The sequence below is a fragment of the Cnephaeus nilssonii genome (genome assembly GCF_951640355.1).
Source record: "Cnephaeus nilssonii genome assembly, chromosome: 2".
NCBI lineage: Eukaryota > Metazoa > Chordata > Mammalia > Chiroptera > Vespertilionidae > Cnephaeus > Cnephaeus nilssonii.
Genome location: NC_137073.1, coordinates 28,628,605 through 28,642,605, shown reverse-complemented (window position 1 = coordinate 28,642,605; position 14,001 = coordinate 28,628,605). Strand labels below are relative to the sequence as shown.

Genomic DNA, 14,001 nt, shown 5'->3' with positions numbered 1-14,001 from the left:
TATAATGTAACAGCTCCTATAGTAGAGAGTAAAACACAAGTGCTATGAGAACACAGGAAAGAACAACTAAATGTTGTTCTTGGAGGAGTCCAAGACGGTTTCACAATGGTAACATTTAGGTATGTCTTAAAGGATGAATAAGATTCCACCAAGTCAAAAGGCATCCTAGGAAGAAGGAGCTACAAATGTGAAGGCATAAGGTTCTTGTTACAGATCAAGTCCAGTGTAGTCAGAGCACCGATGGTGTGATGAATATGAGACTTATTTGTGTATTGGAACCAGGTGGTAAGAAACCTTGGCTGCGGACCCACTATCATCCTGGATTTCACTATGTGGTGGGAAACCAAAAAGACTGTAAATCCAGTAAGTTACCATGATCAGATCTATACTTAGAAAGATAATACAGGCAGTTATGTGACAATGGGAGGGGCAGAGAGACTAGAGACAGGGACAATAATTTAGAATATATTACAAATATTTAAGTGAGAGAAAATAGGACCTAGAAAACAGGAGGGGAAATTAAAAAGACGTCTCTAAGCTCAAAAAAGTAGAACTTGCACAATTAGTTGTAGATAGTGTGAGAAGTGAAGGAGAAATTAAGAATATGCCAATGTTTTTTAGCCAACTGAATTAATGGTGATGTCGTTAACTGATTCAGAAAGAGGTTAGGAGAAAATGTTGAAAATGAGGATTAGAGTAAATAAAAGCACTAATTTTGGCCTTAGACCTGCTGAATTTGAGGTATCTACACTAATAAAAGAGAAAAATGCTAATTGACCATACCTTCGCTACGCCCACAGCCAATCAGAGCAAGTATGCAAATTAACCCAACAAAGACGGTGGTTAATTTGAATACACTGAGGGAGGGAGGAGTGAAGACTGAAGACAGCATAGAAGGAAGAGGGAGGGAAAGCAGAAAGCAAGGCGGCTGCGGGAGGGAGAGCACGGGTGGGGCAGGCGGCGGAAAAGTGCGGGGCAGCAGCGGAAGGGAAAGCACACGTCAGCGGTGGCAGGAGGGAAAGTGCAGGGGGGGGCGGCGGCTGCAGGAGGGAAAGTGTGGGGTTGGGGGCAGAGATGGCAGGAGGGAAGGGAAAGCACTGGGCGGAGGCAGGAGGGAAAGTGCAGAGGGTCGGGGGGAGGAAAAGCGTGGGATGGGTGGTGGGGGGCAGAGGCAGTAGGGAAAATGCAGGGGGGCGGCAGGAGAGGTGGCGGTGGCGGGAGGGAAGCCGCCGGAAGCCCTGTTCTTGCAGGAATCTTCCTGCAATGGGCCTCTAGTTTATAATAAATCTCAAAATCTATCTATAGAACAATGGTTCTCAAAGTGTGATTCCCCAGACAGTAGCATCAGCATCACTTAGGAACTTGTCATAATGCAAATTTTCAGGCCTCACTCCCAACCTAATAAAGTCAGAGACTCTGGGAATGAGGTCCAGCAATCATTGTTTTTACAAGATTTCCATCCAGGTGATTCTCATGCCTGTAGGAAACCTCAAGTGAGATTACAATTGGAAGGAGTAAGAAATAGCAACAAAATCACAGGGAGAGGTGGTTAGTCTGAGAATGGAATAGAGATACAGCTTTCTCTGAAACAAAATAAAAGGTGCCGAAACCGGTTTGGCTCAGTGGATAGAGCGTCGGCCTGCGGACTGAAAGGTCCCGGGTTCGATTCTGGTCAAGGCATGTACCTTGGTTGCGGGCACATCCCCAGTGGGGGGGGGGGGGTGCAGGAGGCAACTGAATCGACGTTTCTCTCTCATTGATGTTTCTAACTCTTTATCCCTCTCTCTTCTTCTCTGTAAAAAATCAATAAAATATTTTTTTTAAAAATAGAAGGTAATATAGGTATTAGTACATTTGGCAGTGAAGAGGGGAGAAAGCTAAGAGCTTTCTTTCATGTTTAGTATCCTCTACTTCTTCAGGAAATAGATCAGGTACTGAGAATATCAGGAGTGCAGTGAGAAACCTGAAGGAATAGTTAATGTTCTATATATATTTTTTCTCTTTTTGATTGACCATGGAGTCAACGAAAGGAGTGAGTGTACTTTATAATTCTGTAAGTTCACCACAGATGTTAGAAAAGTGGGCACTCAAATATGGCTAATTAGATATGAAACTAGCAAAAGTGGTCAGAGTTCAGCTTGACTTTCTTTTACTGAGAAGTTTCCGTTTCAAGTATGCTCTGGCAAAGGATTAACATTATTTGTGGCATTTTATTAGTTCCTATGTTCACCAGCTATGCCATCTTTTAATTTTTATCAATCATATTTCTGGATAATACAAACTTCTCAAATAATACTTCTGACCTACAAAACCCATTTTGGAAAAGTTAAATTTTCATAATTCAAGAACTACAAATTTGTTGAGTTGTAATACTAAGTGTTTGTGATGTGCCAGATGCCATGCTGGTTATAACAAAAAATGGGGAAAAACAATGCCTGACGAGTGCCAAGTCCCTGCTAAGGACATCATAAATATTACTTCATTTAGCCTCCACCATGAAGTATGTTTACCTCCATTCTTCTACTCCCAAATGTTATGGTCTGTATTAGGAAACTCACACACCTCAAACACAAAATACTTAAATGGTAAGACAAAAGAGAAAATGAAGGCACTGAAGCTATTCATTAAATGCTGACTGAGAAGAAGAGGGGAAATTTTTTCTCTCTTAATATTAGTCTGCCTTGCTGATAGCTCAAGACAGAAGAGAAAAAATGTATTCTGACAATAACAGTACTATGTATCCAGTTATATCCCTGTAAAACCACCCCTAGTTAAGTCTTTTTACCGCTCTGCCAGTTCCCAATCCTCCTGAATCTGCTTCTGCCTGGCTTTGTGGTACTCCTCCCTCCAGCATTTGGAACAGAAACCCTGCCAAGCAGGGTTGCCGTAGTAACCACATCCTTTCTTGCACAGGAGCTCTGATTGATCCACATGAATTCCTCTGCGTTCAGACTTAAGGCTCATTTTCTTCCTGTTAATCAAATAACAAACAAGGAAGTGTTGTTGAAAATGAATTATTCTATCAGCACAGCAATTAATACCCCAAAAACGATTCCATATCTTCAAGTTATAGGGGAAGGAAGAAGAGAAGGAAGAAAAGGGAGAGGAGGAGGAGGTAGGGAAGGAGAAAGGGAGGGAAGAAAGACAGTTTAAATAAAGCAAATTCTTGACATAGCCACACCCCCCCCCCCCACTGGGAATGTGCCCGCAACCAAGGCACATGCCCTTGACCGGAATCGAACCTGGGACCCCCCAGTCCGCAGGTCGACACTCCATCCACTGAGCCAAACCGGTCAGGGCAAAGAAAAGACTTCTTATTCCCTGCCCAGTTACATAATGAACACTTTAAGAAAGGACTAATGTTATATTAAAGACCTAACAGTAAAACACAAAATTATAAAACTCCTAGAAAAAAACATAGGGAGAAAACTTCATGACACTGAATTTGGCAATGATTTCTTGGATATTACACTCAAAACACAAGTAACAAAATAGACAAATGGGACTACAGCAAACTTAAAAACATCTGCACAGAAAAAAATCAATAGAGTGATATAAAAGTGAATATTTTGTCTCAAATAAAATAATTCAACATTTACCAAGAAAATGAATATAATTAAAGCATCAGAACAATCTAAACTCTTCAAGAAGGCATTCAGGGACCTCAGCAATCTAGGACAAATTAACATGAGCCCACTAGTTGTCACCACTCACTACATACACAATATTGACAGATATTTAATATAATTATTTATGGAATAAAAAACAAACAAACCCCAAGGTAGACATTATCTCCATTTTATTAAATGTGAAATCTGAGGTTCCGAGAAATTTTCAAAAGTACGTAAACTCTACTGAAAACAAACAAAAGAGAAGGAATTCAAAACCAGGTGAGCTTCCAAAATCCTTGTACCACATTGTCCCCAATTTACTTGTCCAAACTCAACTCACATCCCTGAGCACAGTAATGTTCACATGACCATCTCCTAAACAAACCATGCATGTTTGTGCCTCAGTTTAGAATTCTTTCCTATACTTTTCTTCTGCTTTTTCAAAGATGATTCACTGCTGAAAGCTCATTTTAAGGTCATCCCTTCAATGAAACTTCCCACGAGCTTCCTTCCACTCAGAATTAACTTTGAACCTCCATTCTTGTAACATTACTTATTTAGGAACCAGTTAAGTCCATTCTACTTCATCATAAAGGATCATTTCCGCCCTGCCCGGATGACTTGGTTGGCGCATCATCCCATAAACAAAAAAAGTTGGGGGTTTGATCTCTGGTCAGGGAACAAATGGGAAGCAACTGATTGATCCTTCTCTCTCACATCGCTGTTTCTCTCTCTCCCTAAAAAAAATAAAATAAAAAATTCAAGAAAAACATATCTTTGGGTAAGGATTAGAAAAAAAATCGCCCTAACTGGTTTGGCTCAGTGGATAGAGCGTCGGCCTGTGGACTGAAAGGTCCCAGGTTCGATTCCAGTCAAGGGCATGTACCTTGGTTGCGGGCACATCCCCAGTAAGAGGTGTGCAGGAGGCAGCTGATCGATGTTTCTCTCCCATCGATGTTTCTAACTCTCTATCCCTCTCCCTTCCTCTCTGTAAAAAATCAATAAAATATATATATATTTTTAAATCGCATGTTTGACTTCCTCTCACTTAGTCTAGAAGCATCTTGAGGAGCTGCTTTATATTCCCAACAGAACACAGCATGGTACTAAGGTGCTCAATATGTGTTTTGAATTGCATATGAAGATAGGGCTACTCTCTATTCAGCCTTCATTTGGACAGTGAATACGTTTTCCTCTAAGATTTGATGCAAATTATTTTTCTTTAATATATCTTTATTGATTTCAGAGTGGAAGGGAGAGATGGAAACATCAATGATGAGAGAGAATCATTGATCGGGTGCATCCTGCACCACCCCCACCCCCACCAATGTGGATGGAGCCCACAACCTGGGCATGTGCCCTGATTGGGAAATGAACCATGACCTACTCGCTCATAGTTCGACAACCACTGAGCCACACCAACTGGGCAAGATATGATACAAATTTGAGGACTTATGTGAGATATAAAGTCAGAAGGAGAAACCAATTTAAATATGTGTCATAAGTTGATTAGGAAACCAGAAAAAAATTTTAGCTATGACTTTCCTTTATAGACTATCAGCAAAATAATTTGAATTTTCTGCAAAGCTATTATCTAACAAGATTCCTTATTTGGTAAGGTAGTCTTCATCTCTGGCAATCAACTAGATCTTACTAATCCTGTTAGGTTGATTCATTTACCAATCCCTATTTTATTTTTGCTGCTACCATGTTATAGTTGTTAAGGGAGTGAGGAAGAACCACCTGAGAGCTCTGAAAAGGGGGTTGGGGTGGTCCTGTCTAATGTCACACATGTTAGAGTTAAAATTTGAAATAATACCTTAACAAGTCCCTACGTCTGTTTTCTTCTATTATACCATGTCTTATTTGCTCATAGCACCAGGATAGTATTATAAATTGCTACTCACCAATTTCCATTTAAATTCACAGAATAAAATGGTCTTCATTCTTCTGCCCATAAACTAACTGCCAAATAAGCACATGATTTCCCCTTTTCTGGAGCTTTCAGGGAAAAGTGGCACTCCACAGCATGTATTCAAGAAGCTCACATGTCTAGAAAAAAGTAAGTCCTGTATCTTGTGGATCCTACCATAATTTACTAAGTGCCAACTGTGTGCACAGAACAGGCTAGATACCATTGTTAATACAACTGATAGAACATGTCCTTTCCCTCAGGAAGTTCATAACAAAAAAACAAAACAGAACAAAAAAAAACCCACAAAAGGCATACTGAGCAATGCAGAAAGATATAGTGCTATAAAACTATGGGAAAGAAAAAGACAAGGTAATTCTGACTTAAGGAGCATGAAGAGAACACTTAGGCCAGGGGATGGAGGTGTAGGCCTTAAAGAGTTTTGAGTTGAACCTTAGAGGGTCTTGGAGGAATGATACAAAAGTGGAAGAACATTCTATACAGGAAGAACATCTTTTACAAAAAGCTTGGAAATAGGAAAGAAAATGATGTAGTAGAAATAGGAGGTTAACCGAAGAAGGTAAGTGTGAAGTCAAATATGACGGCTTTTAAAAACTTCAGACTATACAGTCTGATTGAACCACCACTGAAAGCTCCAGAAAAGGGGAAATCATGATGAGATCTCTATTTTAAGACATTAAAACTTGAGAGGTGAAGTTCTCTTTTATAAAGTGAGGTGGACAATAAATTCTCCTCCCCCAAAATCAACTATAAAAACGGACAAAACTTCCTTTATGCTGATGAGTCAATGTGTTAGCCAAGGAGTACATTTACACTGCAGGCCACCAGCTCTTTCTGCTGGCCTCTCTCTGTTTCCTGTGTGTATGCACAGGCTCTGTTGGCCAGAGTGGAAGGAAGCCTTACTGGCTAGCAGTGTTTGCGACAAATTCTTTGTCTGAACAAACAACAATCTTGGACTGAGCATTAAGGTATGCAAGCACAGGGGTGACCCTTAGAAGGAAGTCAAGCATAAAAATAACAAGAAAAAGCAACAGACATCAAGGGCCATGTGAAGTCTTTGTCCAGCTATAAAATATGTATGATATACATTGAGCACTACTTTGGGGATTCTCAACAGCAAAAGGGAGGAGGAGAATTGGGGAAGAAGACCAGAATTCAATATATCACCAAACCCTGGGTAAGTTTATCATTTTTCCCTCCAGTATCACTGAGCCAACCCAGAAACGCACACCAAGGCACAGAGATAGATCCTCTAGTTCGGACTCAAGGAAGGAGAAAGGGAACTTCTAACACAGAGGAAATATGAAAATCTCTCTATTTTATTGTTTTTAATCTCTTCTCCTGAGACACAGCACCCAAGCAACCACATACAGCAATGCCTGAAAAGACAGATTGCAGAAATCAAACTCTGAGGAAGGGGAATTATCAATTTTCCCCACTCTCTATCCTCCCATTTCTTGGCCCCAAATGTGAGACAGTCATGGAAGTACAGTGTATATGACAGAGTAGGATAACTAACTCCACTGTTTTCTGGCCAGAAAAGATGAGAACCTAGGAAACAAAAAACGTATAGGAGAACACACTGACAAGAACTCAAGAAAGCAACCTGAAAATGTTGTTTGTGAACTCCTGGGCTCACCCACTCCTAGCTGTGTATAATGGATCTGATGCTATTCAGGACAAAAGACTAAAATTCAAACTAACAGAGACACTGCACAAGTTTCAAACTGGCACATACATGAAACAGATCAAAATAGTACTGTAAAGGCTTTGAAAAATGAACCGACATTGGAAACACAGAGGGTGGGTTAGAACTTGCAGCCCGAACTGGACAACAAAACTAAAAAATTTTGCTCTGCAAATGACACTATTAAGAAAAGGAAAAGCCGAAGCCCGTTTGGCTCAGTGGATAGAGCGTTGGCCTGCGGACTGAAAGGTCCTGGTTTGATTCCGGTCAAGGGAGTGTACCTTGGTTGTGAGCACATCCCCGGTGGGGGGTGTGCAGGAGGCGGCTGATCGATGTTTCTCTCTCATCGATGTTTCTGACTATCTCTCTCCCTTCCTCTCTGTAAAAAATCAATAAAATATATTTTAAAAAAAAAAGAAAAAGAAAAGGAAAAGACAAACTACACACTGGGAGAAAATACATGCAATCACAAATTTAACAAAGGACTTGTATCTAGATTATATTTAAAAATGCTCAAAAATCAACAGTAAGAAAAACCAACCAATTACAAAATGGGCAAAAGACTTGAAGAGAGTGATCTAAAGAAAACATACATGCTGGAAGACAATTCTCACAGTTTCGTCCAAGAGGTCTTTGTAAGCATCCTTGAATATCTTAACATTCTTCAAAGAAACACATAATTATCTCCCCCACTCCCACCCCAGCAAAGGACAAGCTTGTATACCGTCCAGTAAAATAGATACAATGTTTCCCTCCAGGTCAAAGGTCAGGCAGGTCTGTTTGCTGCCTGTCGTAAAAGATTTGGGTTAAGTTTGGATTCCTCAGCTGTGACATCGCCCCTAAGCGACTTGGGAGTAAAGGTAGCCCATATGAAGATGAAGCTTGTTTTATAAATGCCCTTTGAACAGTAAAGTACTTTGTCTCTGACTCAGGATCTCAAGTCTTCTGCCAGCATGCATGAAACTGTGGCAGGCTCACTTGTTACCTATACGCAGAGTAAAAACTCAGGTCCTTCACAGTTCTTAACAACATGGCAAATAAGCACATGTTGTTCAACATCATCATCCATTAGAGAAAAAAGTTGTTCAACGTCATCATCTATTAGAGAAATGTAAATTAAAACCACCACGAGATATCACTACACATTTATTAGAATGGCTGAAATTAAAAATACCAACAATACCTGCGGTAGCAAGGATGCAGAGCAACTCAACACTCATACATTCCTAGTGGAATGCAAATAATATAGCCACCATGAAAAGCAGCCTGATAGTTAAAAAAAAAAAAAAGTTAAACATATTCTTACCATACAACCCAGCAATCCCACTTCTGGTTATTTCCTCCAGAGAAATAAAATTGATGTTCACTCAAAAATCCATACACAAATATTTCTAGTAGCATTACTCAGGACCATTAAAAAAAGGAGACAACCAAAATATCCTTCAATCAGTGAATGGATAAACTGTGGTACATCCATGTAATGGATGCTTCTCAGCAAAAAAAAAAAAAAGAGGAGGGGGGGCGAGAGGAGCAGTACTGACAAAGCCAAAAATTGTATGAATCTCAAAGGCTTAATGATGAGTGAATGAAGCCAGTTTTAAAAGTTTACATATTGTATGATCAGTGTTTGTTAGGAATTAGAATTAGGGGAAGGGTATCTATCAAAAAAAAAAATAGCACAACCCAGCAATCCCACTTCTGGGACTATATCCTAAAAAAACTAAATACCAATAAGAAAGAATATATGCACCCCTATGTTCATAGCACCATTATTTACAATTAGAGGCCCAGTGCACAAAATTCATGCACTGGGGGGGGGGGGAGTGAGGGGGGTTCCTTAGCCAGGCCTGCGCCCTCTCACAGTCCAGGATCCCTCATGCCTTACCACCCGCCTGCTCGCTGCTCCTTACCACTCGGCTTGCTGCTCCTTAATGCTGTCACAAAGGCGGGAGAGGCTCCCGCCACCGCTGCTGCATTCGCCAGCCGTGAGCCTGGCTTCTGGCTGAGCGGCACTTCCTCTGTGGGAGCTCACTGACCACGTGGGGACAGCTCCTGTGTTGAGCGTTTGCCCCCTGGTGGTCAGTGTGTATCATAGTGACTGGTCGAACAGTCGGACACTTAGCATATTAGGCTTTTATTATACAGGATATGCATAATCCATGGACACAGACAATAGAATAGAAAAGGTCTGAGGTAGGGTAGGGGTTGATGAAGGGGGGCAAAAAGGGAGAAAATTGGAGACATCTGTAATACTGTCAACAATAAAAACTATACACTCCCCAAAAATTCAATTTTACTGTATGATTAAAAATAAAAACTTGAGCCCCACCCTGTTTGCTCAATGATTAAAACATCAGCCTGCGAAGTGAAGGGTCTCGAGTTTAATTCCAGTCAAGAGCACACACTTTGGTTTCGGGCACAATCCTGGGCCCTGGTTGGGGGACATACAGGAGGCAACCAATCAATGTCTCTCTTTTATGCTGATGTTTCTCTCTCTCTCTCTCTCTCCCCCACCCCTTCCACCATCTCTGAAAATCAATGGAAAAAATGTCCTCGGGTGAGGATTAACAAAAAAATAAAATAAAATAAAATTTGAGAGGCAATTTCTAGGTTGGATTGGGGGAAAAGAACAGGAGACGGATAGTGTTCAACAGTCAACTACAATAAGAAGGCAATGCAGTGGGAATGGAAAGGGGAGTAGTGGCACACTTTGCAGGTGGGATCTGTAAAAATTGACTAATGAGACATGGCAGAGAGACTTGCAAGTTTATAAAAACTCTTTACTGTCTCTACAAAATTAAAGCCCTCCAAGGACAGCATTTAGATTTAACATACTTATTTAGTAGATGAGGTTGAGGTAGAGAGGAAGAACTAAATCTACCCAGAATCTAGAATGTTAAATAAAAGAAACTTTAAAGACTTTTTGTTCCCTAGGTTCTTTCCTTTTACAATAAAGATGAAGACACCAAGACTGTGAAGTTTATGATCTACTCAATCAAAAAGGTAGTGCCTGGCCGGTGTAGCTCAGTGGTTGAGCATCGACCTATGGACCAGAAGGCTATGATTTGATTCTGGTCAGGGCACATGCCTGGGTTGTGGACTCGATCCCCAGTGTGGGGCATGCAGGAGGTAACCAATCAATGACTCCCTCATCATTGGTGTTTCTGTCTCTCTCTTCCTCTCTGAAATCAATAAAGAAATATATATATTTTTAAAAAGGTATTAAGTGGCAGGGACATCACTAGAGCCTATACGTATACTAATCCCAAATTCCATCAAACTATTTTGAGAGCCTAAGCTAATCTTTCACCATTATCATCCTGTGGTCCCTTTCTTCAACTCCAAGAGGAATGGACAAAATGAAATATCCATTTTTCCTTATATCAATTCAGTAAGTTTTTTAATTTTTATACTACAAATACTATATCACAGGTCTGTGTTACAAAAAAAAATAAAAATAAAAAAATAAGTGTTTTTTTTTAATCCTCACCAGAGGATATTTTCCCACTGATTTTTAGAGAGAATGGAAGGGAGAGGGAGAGACAGAGAGAAACACCGATATGAGAGAGACACATCAATTGGTTGCCTCCTGCATGCACCCAACCAGGGCCAGGGAACCTGCAGCCAAGGTATGTGCCCTTGACCAGAATCGAACCTGGGACCCTTCAGTCCGCGGGCAATGCTAAAATTAACACATGTGCCATCGACCTTCCTTTTCTTGAGGAACTGTTACCCCAATCCACAAGGGTAGGCTGCCAGCAGCCATGTTTGTATACCTGCCACTTCAGGGCCACAGTTGACTGAATCAGAGATGGACATGTGACCCAAACAGAAGTTTTGGAAATGAGACTAATCTGGGCTGTTCTCTTGAATGATTGAGTAAGTGTGGTATGACCATTTCTATCAGGTGACTTGAGTAACAGGATAACAGGTCTGCAGAGTTAAATAGATACACACCAAGAAGCAGAGAAAAGTAGCAGAAGAAAAATACTCTCTAGGTCCTGAAAGGTTTCCATTTCTCAGTTTCAGTCCATTCTTAAGGTTCAGCTGCCTGCCTACCCTCAGATTCTGAGACACAATCCTGATCCCCCACTGTTCTTTTCTTTTTTCTTACACTTGTTCCAATACAGTCTATTTATCTGTACCCAAAGACTTGTCCAGGTACTATTCTAGAGCTAGAAAAATATAACATGATTTCTATGAAGTCTGCTTAGCATATACTAAGAGCTCAATAGGTATTAAGATAAAACAATAATAGTTGCTATGAGTCTATAAAGACCAATTTGGTTTGGTCATAAGATCATAACGATTAGTCATATCTGCATTCAAATCTCAGTTCTGCCACTTATTAGAAATGTGACTTCAGACAAATTAATATTTCTACAACTTTCATTTATATCTCTCTGTCCAACTTCTGCTCCTACTATTCTCAACCTTTTCACAAATCTCAGTCCCACAGGCTTTGTGCCCCAGGACCTTTGCTCTCTGATATTTCACCTGTGATTATGTTACCTTACATGGCAAAAAAAAAAAGGACTGCAGATAATTATGTTTACTAATCAGCTGACTTTAAAATAGGGAGATTAGCCCTGGCTCGTTTGGCTCCTTGATAGAGCATCGGCCTGCAGACTAAGGGGTCCCGGGTTTGACCTCCAGTCGGGGAAGTGCGGGAGGCAGCCAATAGATGATTCTCTCTCATCATTGATGTTTCTATCTTTCTCTCCCTCTACCTTCCTCTCTGAAATCAATAAAAAATATTTTTAAAAAACAGAAAGGTTACCTTGGATTATCCATGTGGGCACAATATAAGCACATGAACTCTAAATGCAAAAGAGAACAGGAACCAAGAATAAGCAAAAGAATCTTGAAAAAGAATGTAGAAGGACTTATACTTCCCCAACTTCAAAACTTACCACAAAGCCATGATAATCAAAGCAGTGTGGTATTAGTGTAAGAAGAGACATATGAATCAATAAAATAGAATTATGAGAGAAGAAATAAACCCACCTATTTATGGTCACCACTAGGGTGCCAAGACTATTCAATGAAAAAGAAACAATCTTTTCAACAAATGGCACTGGGATAATTGAATAGCCACATGCAAAAGAATTAAGTCAGACCCTAACCTCACACACTAAACAAAAATTAGCTCAAAATGGATCAAAGGCCTAAATGCAAAAGCTAAAACTATAAAAACTCCCAGAAGAGGATACTTAGATATGACACCAAAAACAAGAGCAACAAAAGTCAAATAAATTGTACTTCATCAGAACTAAAACTTCTGTGCTTCCAAGGACCGCATCAAGAAAGTGAAGACAGGTAACAGTTTGGTGATTACCAGAGCAAAAGGGGAGTGGGGGGAGTTAGAAGAGGGTAAAGGGAAGATAACGGGTGATGGAAGGAGACTTGAGTTGGGGTGGTGAACACACAATACAATATACTGATGGTGTATTATAGAATTGTACAACTGAAATACCTATATAATTTTATTAATGTCTCTCCAATAAATTAAATTTAAAAAGTTTTTTTAAAAATATATTTTATTGGTTTTTTTTACAAAGAGGAAGGGAGAGGGCCAGAGAGCCAGAAACATTGATGAGAGAGAAACATCAATCAGCTGCCTCCTGCACACCCCCGACCGGGATGTGCCCGCAACCAAGGTACATGCCCTTGACCGGAATCGAACCCGGGACCCCTGAGTCCGCAGGCCGACGCTCTATCCACTGAGCCAAACCGGCCAGGGCTAAAAAATTTTTTAAAAAGTAAAAAGATAACCCACAGAATAGGAAAAAATATTTGCAAGTCATATATCTGATAAAGAACTTATGCACAGAAATATAATATAAAGAACTGTTATAACTCAATTTTAAAAGATAAATAACCTTATTTAAAAAATATATATATTTTATTGATTTTTTTTTTACAAAGAGGAAGGGAGGGGGATAGAGAGTTAGAAACATCGATGAGAGAGAAACACCGATCAGCTGCCTCCTGCACACCCCATACTGGGGATGTGCCCGCAACCAAGGTACATGCCCTTGACCGGAATCGAACCTAGGACCCTTCAGTCTGCAGGCCAACGTTCTATCCACTGAGCCAAACCAGTTAGGGCAATAACCTGATTTTTTAATGGGTAAAAGATCTGAATAGACACTTCCTCAAGGAAGATATACAAATGGTCAATAAGCACACAAGAAAGCATGTTTCACTTCACTGATCATCAGGGAAATGTAAGTCAAAACCATGAGCTACCACTTCACATCCAGTAGGATAACAAAGTCAGATAATAATAAGTGTTAACAAGGATGTGAAAAAATGAGAACCCCATTCACTGCTGGTGGGAATGTAAAATGGTGCAGCCATTTTTGGAAACCATCTGATAGTTCCTCAAACCATTGAACAGAGTTACCATATGACCCAGCAATTCCACTTCAAGGTATTTACCCAAGTGAAGCAAAAACTTGTATCTACACAGAAAGTTGTACATGAATGTTTATAGCAGCATTATCCATAATAGCCAAAAGGTGGAAACAACCCAAATGTCCATCAGCTGATGAATGGAAAAACAAAATGCAGTATATCACACAATGTAGTTATTACTCAGTCATAAAGAGGAATTAAGAACCGATACATGCCACAATTAACCTTGAAAACGTGATGTTAAGTGAAAGAAGCCAGTCATAAAAGACTATATGTCATATGATCCCATTCATATGAAAGTCCAGAACAGGAAATCTACAAAGACAGAAAGTAGATTAATGGTTGCTTAG

At 40.1% G+C, this 14,001-nt stretch overlaps 1 protein-coding gene across 2 annotated transcripts in view; it reads right to left on the bottom strand.

Moving 5' to 3' along the window:
* RABGEF1 (RAB guanine nucleotide exchange factor 1) overlaps positions 1–14,001 on the bottom strand; it is a 65,580-nt gene that overhangs the window by 34,453 nt on the left and 17,126 nt on the right. For both annotated transcript variants that reach the window (XM_079799761.1, XM_079799762.1), the window contains exon 2: positions 2,786–2,971. In XM_079799761.1, coding sequence (XP_079655887.1) covers positions 2,786–2,964 — 179 coding nt within the window. In that variant the 5' untranslated portion in view covers positions 2,965–2,971. The remainder of the gene's footprint in view (positions 1–2,785; positions 2,972–14,001) is intronic.